The sequence below is a fragment of the Lasiodiplodia theobromae genome, assembly GCF_012971845.1.
Source record: "Lasiodiplodia theobromae strain AM2As chromosome Unknown scaffold_70, whole genome shotgun sequence".
In the NCBI taxonomy this organism is placed as follows: Eukaryota; Fungi; Ascomycota; class Dothideomycetes; order Botryosphaeriales; family Botryosphaeriaceae; genus Lasiodiplodia; species Lasiodiplodia theobromae.
The window spans coordinates 94,958-104,277 of NW_023336553.1; the positions used below are offsets into that span (position 1 = coordinate 94,958).

At 52.9% G+C, this 9,320-nt stretch overlaps 3 protein-coding genes across 3 annotated transcripts; 2 read left to right on the forward strand and 1 right to left on the reverse strand.

Moving 5' to 3' along the window:
* Positions 1 to 541: 541 nt before the first annotated feature.
* Positions 542 to 3,561, reverse strand: LTHEOB_12686 (Transcription termination factor 2; the record flags this gene model as incomplete). The annotated part of the gene is made up of 4 exons (XM_035509580.1): positions 542 to 1,139; positions 1,197 to 2,968; positions 3,021 to 3,457; positions 3,534 to 3,561. 4 exons carry the CDS (start codon positions 3,559 to 3,561, stop codon positions 542 to 544), a joined length of 2,835 nt encoding a protein of 944 aa, XP_035363955.1.
* Positions 3,562 to 3,913: 352 nt separating this feature from the next.
* On the forward strand, positions 3,914 to 7,287 carry LTHEOB_12687 (uncharacterized protein; the record flags this gene model as incomplete). Its single annotated transcript, XM_035509581.1, has 9 exons — positions 3,914 to 4,198; positions 4,256 to 4,279; positions 4,329 to 4,521; positions 4,583 to 4,966; positions 5,026 to 5,598; positions 5,652 to 5,757; positions 5,807 to 6,067; positions 6,121 to 6,596; positions 6,689 to 7,287. The coding sequence occupies 9 exons, from the start codon at positions 3,914 to 3,916 to the stop codon at positions 7,285 to 7,287; spliced, it is 2,901 nt and encodes a 966-aa protein (XP_035363956.1).
* Positions 7,288 to 8,185: 898 nt separating this feature from the next.
* On the forward strand, positions 8,186 to 9,320 carry LTHEOB_12688 (uncharacterized protein; the record flags this gene model as incomplete). The annotated part of the gene is made up of 2 exons (XM_035509582.1): positions 8,186 to 8,405; positions 8,459 to 9,320. Coding segments are annotated over 2 exons (1,082 nt in total), but the record flags the coding sequence as incomplete, so codon positions are not given.

Here is a 9,320-nt window from a genome sequence, read left to right on the forward strand (position 1 = left end):
GAATAGCTCAAATCAGAAATCCCGAATCTGGGTTTGCTCAGACTCACTTGGGGCCCATTTGGGATATACATTGAAAAAGTGCCACCCATGAGTGCCAGTTTGAAGGAGAATGGCCAACAATACCGCCAGCTTCGGGACTCCCTTGAGACCCGCCGGCCTGTGTCGCGCCCCCTTTTCGACTGCGGTAATTCCCTTTGCTCTAGGAAGCGAAAATTCTATCCTGCCTAGATATCTGATGTGGAGCCCGAGCTTTGAATCTGATAAGCGAGAGGGATTCAATCGGGTGTGGTGGAGTAAGTGGGTCACTATTCGCATTGCTAGATCATGTATGTCAGTAACACGAATTGGGCTCGGTCAATGTCTGCGTGGTGCGGCTGGCCACTCAACCTACCCCTACTAGGCGGATTTCCTACCCAGCGAATCAAACGATCTTTTTCAGCAACATACTGTTAGCTCATGAGCAAGGTACATGAAACGAATGCTGCACAGCACAATCACGACCCTGCAGAATGGCCGAAGTCTGACTAAGCTTCATTATCATTCAACTCAAAAGTGAGCGCAAGCTATCCAGTTTCCCCGCGGCCTTATTGGACCCCGAACTCTTTTTTTGAGACAAGACTACGTCCGCCATGAGAGTCTTCCTGTTCTGCACTCTTCTCACATGCTCCTCGCACGAGTCCTTCACGACGAAGCGCACCGTCGTCACCTCCCTGACCTGGCCTAACCGGTGAATGCGGGCGAGCGCTTGCTCTTCGACCGTCGGGTTCCACTGCGGCTCCATGATGTACGCTCGAGAGGCCGCCGTTAGGTCCAGGCCGACGGCGCCACAGGAGATGGTAAACAGAATCACCGAGATGCACGGGTCCTGCCGGAAGCTGTTCAGAATCTTTTTGCGGTTCTTCTCGTGCACGCTACCGTCCACCCTTGCGAACCTCAATCCTTCGGCCTCCAGGGCCTTTTGAGCCAGGTCCAGAGTAGACGTCCACAGAGAGAACACGACGCATTTCTCGGTCGGATGGCTTTTGATGTCTTTGATGAGTTCCTGGACCTTGGTGGAGGACTGGCCCGACATCAGGTGCGGGGGTGCCGACGTGTTCGGTGATTCGCTCTCTTCGACAGCAGCGTACGCACATGGTGAGCTGTGATCGCACCACAATCTTTCTGGAGCATGCTCATGTTCATGTTTCTTTGCGCACGGATGGCAGATGATGCTGCCACCCTGGCAGACATAGGGTGCCTTTGTGCTGCCGGCTTTCAGGTCATCAGGCGTCATTCCATCCAGATTGGTTGCACAGCTCTTGCAAACGGCCTGGCCGGCAGTGAGAAGCATTGCAAAAGCCTTCGACGCCGAAGCAGAATTCCAATGCTGGTAATCGGTGGTCGAAGCGGAAGTTTCAGTGATTAGACTACATGTACCAAGATTACACATCATTCGTAGCGAATGGAATCGGTGCAGAGCGTTGAGAAAGGAGCCGCGCGGAGGAGAATCAGAAAAAATGGCCCTCTCAATTGTCTCCAGTGTCTCCGTCCTTGCCGACTCGTACATCATGCGTTCTGATGGACTGAATTCAAGCCGATGGAGTTCATCAGTCCGTTTTGGCAGGTCGATTGTACTATTCGATCTTCGAATGCCGATAAGGTGAAAGAGCTTTTTTGCCCTATCAATGGCTTCTTCCTCGGCATGGTCTTTCCAGAGATGAATAATATCCTCGTTGAATTGGTCCGGGTTGCTGTACGGGTAGACACGCAGGAACTGCAGCAGAGACGAAAGATCGGAGAGTCGATTTTGTATCGGGGTACCAGTCATTGCCCACCGACGGTCGGCATTGAGAGCACAGATGGCTTCTGCAGTAAGACTGGTGCGATCTCGGATGCAGTGAGCTTCGTCCAGTACTATCCTATGCCAGTAAATGGAGAAAATGGGGCTACTGCGAGCATGTCTCCTCCTCCATTCGGAAGCGATGGTCTGGTAGGTTGTGATGACGATATTGAAATGGTCCACGTCATCCCTGTGACAAATTTTTTGCTTCTCATGATGTTTGCTCCAACTGAAATGCCCCGGGCGTATGTGCCTGGTCAGTTGGCCGTCCCATGTTTGAATCAAGCTCGAGGGGACCACAAGCAGAGTGCACTGCGAATGTTGTGTTGCTTGCGAACCAGAAGACTGAGCAAGAGTATCATCCGACGCGATGAGTGAGATCATCGAAAGAGATTTTCCAAGGCCCATGGCATCGGCAAGGATGCCACCGCGAAAATCAGGCGGGGCCCCCGCTTGCACATGGTCTGCAACGGTGTTCAGGAAACGGTCCCCGCCAAGCGCTTTCCATACGTCGGGCTGGTCGCCGGTCAGAGCCCATCCACGCTCCCTTCTCTGCATGAACGTAAGAGCCTGCTTCTGGTGAGGATACAGTTGCGTGTCCAAGATGCTTGGACCGCCGGTCAAAGGTAGATCCATGTGTGACTCCAAGTCAGAAAGGTAGTTAGTTGACTGCTCGAGTATCTCGCAACGTGAGGAGCTCAGTTCCATCTGCTGCTCAATGGTCATGGGCGCATCTGGATCTTTTCCTGATATTCGATGAGGGTTGCGGTAACGGACATTTCGGTTGCACCCGGCGGGGTCTTGCAGATACAGTTCATGCGTGTCGAGGACATCGCCTACGTAGTCGAACTCTCCGAGAGGGCCGTAGATGACAATGGACAATGAGGTACTGTACTGCGGTGCAGGTTTTCCAAGCCCTCTTCGCTTAGCTGGCCGGCGGATAAGATTGATGTGGCAATCGATCTGAAGCTCACACCCTCTACTAACCAAATCGTAAAGAGCGCGAGCCGCCGTCTCTTCAATAGTTCCAAGCTTGCAATCTTCAATTTTTGATATGATCATGCATTCGGAGCCCAGTGTGGCCGGCAGTGAGGTGCATGTGGCGCGGATGCTGAGAGGCTCGAGCATGGTAATACGGCACTCGTCGATCTGCGACAAATGAGCCTAACGGCCTAGCTATCAAGAACCGGACTCGACCTACCATGCCGAAACAGACTTGATCTGTCGCACTCTCTTCCTTCTCAAATTCGTACTGGGCCGCAGGGTCGTCCAAGTCAAAGAGTGGACATAGCGTCGGCTCGTCCAGCGCTGTATGACCGCATCCTTGCGATGCCACGTCATTGCAGAGAGAGCCTATGTCCCATCTTTGAAGGCAATCTTCATCAGCCGGCCATACATGTATCGCTGGCACAGTGGGGTCCTCCTCAGTGTCGATTTCCGATTCGATGCTTTGCCAAACCTGGTCAAGGTCCGGGTCGTCCAGACGGCGGCGCTTTGATGGACGCTCGCAAGGATCATCGTAGTCAAGTCCCACAGGGGAGGTCGGAGTTGGGAGCCCGATGGGCGATAACGCGGGACTCAGAGGCGATGGAAGGGCGAAGGGCGTTCCGTAGCTATCAGCCTTGGGGTCGACGAAATCTTCGTCATTCTGTCAGCCCTACCGCCCTTGAATAGGCCTGTCCGGGGGACGCTGTGGAGGCAAATGTATACACACCGGGAGTGCGCGGCGTTAGAAGCGCCATGGTCTCTATCACCGAAAGCTACTTCGTCGCAGCTTCCGCCACCTACAGAGTAGCAATTGCAAATGGAGTTTGTAGCAGTAAAGCCGGAGTGTTCATGGGAGCTACCCAGTGGCACCGCCCCCAAAGCGGGTAACAGTGCATGCGGGGCTCATGCAACATCTCGCGCTCAGCTCAGCTGCGCCTTGCTGTACACGCCGGAGGCTGTGCTTCCAGTCTGCCTTGAAAAAGCCTCGCCTGCAAGCTCTGGTTCCATTCTTCTTTTATCCGTGAGAAATTGGAGCGGATTTGTGACAGGCCAGCTTCGCTGCTAACCCCCAGGCGCTGTTTATCTTATCAGCGTCTCCACAGCCTCATGCAGAAGGACGCACAAGCAAACACAGCACCAAAAGTGCGCTTGGTGTTCCAGGACGCATACCAACGGTTCAAAGACTCGGTTTCTCCGGAGGATGCTCAGCTATTCCAGAGTCTCTCGCTCAAGGACGTAGAGAATGCAATGCGAGACCTTGAGCGGCGTCAGAGTACGAGCAGAACCTTGTGCAATCTTAGCCGCATTATGCCCTTCTTGGACGGGCTTGAACGGTATTCAAAGGTTGTAGATACTTTATGCAATGGAACGCCTTACCTGCCTTATCTATGGGTAAGTCACATCTCCATACTTTCTGGTACTCAGTTGAGCAACTGACGCCCTGGACAGGCTCCGGTGAAGCTCATAATAGAGGTGTGTTCTCCACTGTCCAATTAGTTTGCAAGTGGCTGACGCTGCGAAGCTGACCTCCGGTTACGTTACCCCTTTCAACCAACTGATTGACGCCTACAAGAAGATCGCGCAGACCTTGCCGCGCTTTGACCGGCTCTCTCAAGCATTCAAGGACAACACCGACTTTCAGCATGTTCTCGCCATATTCTACGCAGACCTTCTTGAGTTCCACCGGCGCGTATACAAGTTTGTAAGACGACGAGGTACATACATGCATGAGCCTAGATCCACAACTCTTAACGTGCCTCACTAACAATTATGCAGGGTGGTCGTTTTTCTTCAAGTCGTCATGGACGCGCTTCGAAACTCGCTTCAAAGGCATTCTCGATGATCTTGCGACGCACACTGAACTAGTAGACAGAGAAGCAACATCGATCGCAGTCGTCGACGCCAGAGAGATGAGGAAAGACTGGCTCCAGAAGACTGAAGAACAGGAAGCTGAGCGGTTTCTATCTCAGGCCAATGACGTCCTCAAGTGGTTGGATGTCGCCAAGTCCGAATTCGAGCAAGAAGAAGGGCTGAGCGGCCTCTCAGAACTCTGTCACGAACACAGCTGCGATTGGATATTCAAGAACCAGAAAATGTTGGTTTGGAAGCGCCAAGGCCCGTCCACTGCAGCCATTTGGCTCAAGGGAAAACCAGGTTCAGGTAAAATGGCCTGCTCTAGTCCCGTGTAAATGCACAGGCTGACGGCAAGAATTGTATAGGCAAAAGCATCTTGTGCTCGAGCATCGTTGGCACTCTGAAATCAGAAACGGACTTGCTCGTTCTCTACTACTTCTGCAACCAAGCCTCCGCAGAGGTTGGAAGCTGCGCAATCCTAAAAGCGCTCGCTGCACAGATCCTTCGGAAGAATATGGATCTAACGCCTTTGATCTACGATGACTACATCAGCAAAAGTCTACTGCCGGCTTCGACCGTCATGAAATCGGTTTTGCAACAGCTGCTAGCGGCTGTTCCGTCGACCAGGATAGTCCTCGATGGCTTGGATGAACTAAAACCGGACGTTCAGAAATCCTTGATCACCGAAGTCTTGGGTCTGACTGGGAAGAGCTCCTCGGCAAAGGTTCTCTTCTCTTCTCGGGACATCACCTCAATCTCCAAGCTTCTTTTCAAGAAGGCCACCATATACTTGAATGAAGAGCAGCGTTCTATCAGCGGAGCCATACAAGGCTTTGTTCGCTTCAAGGTAGAGCAGCTGCGAGAGGATGTCCCTGATATCTCCACGGAAGATGACTCTATGTCCAAATTGGAAAAAGCTCTAGTGGAGAAAGCTGATGGTACGGTTGCCCCTCCACGCTGCCTCGTTGAGAATGTCTGATAACATTTTTAGGCATGTTCCTCTGGGTAATCCTTGTTGTTAAAACCTTGGAGACGGCCTATAGCGTCGCTGAGATGCTAGAGTCTGTGGAGTCTCTCCCGGAGGGATTGGATGAAGTGTAAGGTTTAAACATTACCAACAAGGAGCCCACTAACCACTATTTGTAGATACCACCGAATCTTTACCAAGATTGAGAACCAACTTGGCGATCGAGGTAGAGACAAAACCCAGCGGATCTTTGAATGGGTCGCCTTCGGTCATCGGCCATTAAAGTCATTCGAGATTCAGCACGGAATAGCCATACGACCGGGGAACGAATGTATCAATGACGCAACCAAGCAAAGCAGAGAAGTGTTCAATCTTTGCAAACCGCTTTTGGAAGATGGGCCGAACAACACCATCAGATTCGTTCACTCTTCCGTCAAAGAGTCAGCTTACGTACATGATCAATCTTACGCGATCAATCGCTGATACATAATAGGTACCTCATGACACATCGTCCACCATTCATAGACGCTGTAACACCTCAGTTTGACATCACTTTCGCCTGCATGAGCTATCTGGTATCGGGTCTCTCATTGCTGGATCCGGATTTTCCTGAAGAGCAACGCAGGGTTGAAGTGGCGAAAGGCTTCCACTGGCTGCAACTCTACGCAAACGACCACTGGGTTGACCATCTGTTCGAATACATACAAGCTATCTCCAGATCTGGAAAGGTGCTCATAGCGGAGCCTTTGCTTACCCAGATTGTACTGTTGCAGAAGGCTTACGAGAAACTTGCCGCGGATACAGACCCAGGGGCGGGTGAGCCTGAGAGGCTTGACTCTCTGATGAAGAACCAGCTGAAGAGTCTGGTGCACGCTTTGCAGACAGGCGAAGACATCCTTCAAGTTACAGAGTCCATATCCGAGATGCGAAAAGCGATTCATCGCGGCAGACGCAAACCACACACCGCAGGTAAGCACATTACGCTTGCTTTCCACAATCCAACACTGTCAATGCTCCATTCCAAAAGAAAAATTCCACTCACACTCACTTCTTAGACCCAGAACAACAGCATGACGATACAGTCTTCTCTCGCATGCTCCACACCTACAACACCATCGCCCAGCACCTCCTCTCAGCCTCCCCCGACTCCATCCCTGGTCTCGCACCCGCATCTCTCAACCACTTCAAAAGCGTCTACGGCGCCAGCGCTTTCACCTGCCGCTTCCGCAGCTGTCCGCGTGCCGTGCACGGCTTCAGCACCGCCGCCGAGCTGGCCGAACATGAGTCTACCGGCCACGTACTGAAATACACGTGCACCGACATCAGCTGCGAGTACAACAAGCTGGGCTTCGCGTCGGCGCGCGCGCTCAAGCAACACCTTGTGAATTTCCACCCGGAGTTCCAGGCGCGCAAGGTGCCTGTCGTGCCGCGGCCGGAGGTGGTAGTACAGCTGGCCCCCGTGGCGGTGCAGGTGGACGAGGACGACGATGGCCGTTCCGACAGGTCTGCGCGATCGCCCTCCGAGGCGGCGCTCGTTGTGGATGGCTTGGACTTTCCGCCTGAGAGCGTCGCTGTGCCGGGCACGTATCGGAAGCGGCCGGCGCCGCTGGAGGTCGAAGGGAATGACGGGTTCGCCCTTTCGACGACGAATTGGCATTGATATGAATTCGGCCAGGTCGATGCAGCACGGAAATTTGAAATATTGAAAGCCTCGGTCTCAATGTTGGCAAAGATGGAAAACAGGCTACCAGTAGAAAGTAGCGCAGATTAGAGATCTTGAGTTGAGGCCTGCTTAAGACTCACTGAAGCTCCATTTCGGATAAAAAAAAAAGGGCCACTCGTGATCACCAGTTTGAAGGTGAATGGCCCGTCTTGAAATTGATCAAGTAAGGCAGCAGCACGGCTCCCATGCTGACGTCACTGCCGCCTGTCAAATTTGCACACCGCATTATTTCATAAACACCTCATAATATGTTCTGTTGATGGATTGGGACAACAGTCGGATCCATCAAAGTTTACCTCTAGCGAAGCTGCGTAGCTGGGAATTTTTGTATAACGGGTGAGAGACGACAGAATGCCTCTACGGGATTCTCCGCTGCTCGTAGTTTCGCTGCTTGTAGATCCGCCTGGTAGTGATGGTGGTGACGGCAATTACGAGGCCAACGCGAAATCACACGATCCCGCGTTTCAAGCAGGGGTCCCAGTTGAACCCGCTTTTGCGCTTGCAAGCGGGGTCTTGGGGATCGTTTGCAAGCACGGGGGGTTTTCGAAATCGATCAATCAAGCAAGCCTGCTTGCGCTTTTCGCCGTTTACAAGTGCAAGCGCTTGATCTTGGGAAATCGATCAAGCAAGCCCAAAATGCCCGCTTGCAAGCCGCTTGTTTGATTGCTGGGACCCCTGGTTTCAAGCAGGCAAAAGAAAGCATAGGTTGTTTACGCTAAGCCTAATGAGGATCTGAGAAATCAACAAAACTCTAGCTATATATGCGTCGGCAAGCACGCTCACCACGTCGCGCCGCTACGGACCTTCGGCCCTTCTCTTTACAGCTCCACCAGAGATGTCTTACCTTCCAGAGCTCCCTGACTACGTGCCAGGATCTGTTCTCATCGTCTGCCTATGCCTGCCGACGGCCGATGATGGCCGGAAACGGCTCGATGATGAGCTGCAGCGCTATTTCGGGAAGCGGGAGCGGAAGACCAAAAAGATACCCGGTCTAGAAGTTGTGTCCGTCATCAGTTGCAACGGGCAGACAAGGCTAGACAAAGCGCAGAGCGACGGTCATTAGCCCCCTTTCCACTTGCACATCTGTGGGCTAATCTGATCATCACAGCGTCCATGGCTGAGCTTTTTGCTGCGGGGCGAATGGCAAGAGAGAAGGGGTGGGCCAGTGTGGGCATCGTCGATAACCTTACCTACCGGGTACTATGCGGCCAGTATCTGCCTGGCGAGAACCCCATGGAGACTTCAATGGTCGTTCTGCAGACAGTCGAAAACGCCGAGATCAAAGCGACCCGCTTCCCACTACCAACAGCTCTGTATATCCTGAGGAGTGGCAAACAAATCGCCGTCAGACCGAGCATTACGCGTTCCGAGTGTCAAAGCATCTATAGCTATTACACAGACCTCTATTCCCGCTTCAGCATCACCCTGCATGATTGGAACCTTCCTCTCTTTCAAAACGACTCCGTCCGCTCGCACGCATACGCCAAGACGGTTGACCGCGTCCTTTCCCTCAAGCCCTCGCTCCCCGCCGAGATCATCAACGCCATCAGAGCCGAACTGGATGCCCCCGAACCGCTCGAGTCTCTCACCGAAGCTCCCATCCTTTTGAAAAACGACAAAAACACGCTCGAATTTCATGCCTTGGTCCCCTTTGCCGACATGGCTGCCTCGACGGCTGCTCTGAACGACATGGTCCGCGCAGTCAATCCCGACATGACGGCCGTGATCTATCCCTGGAAGGCGAGCTTCCTGCCCGCCACGCGCCGCGACTTCTGGCGCCTCTGGCAGCGCATCCTGCTGTCTGACGACGACCCGAACTACCCCGTCGCGCTCTTTCTCGACACCGACCCTGCCACGGGAAACAGGTACGACGACAACGGCGGCAGCAAGAAGAATAAGAAGAAAGAGAAGAAGGAAAAGAAGGAAAAGAAGGAAAAGAAGGAAAAGAAGGAAAAGAAGGAAAAGAAGGA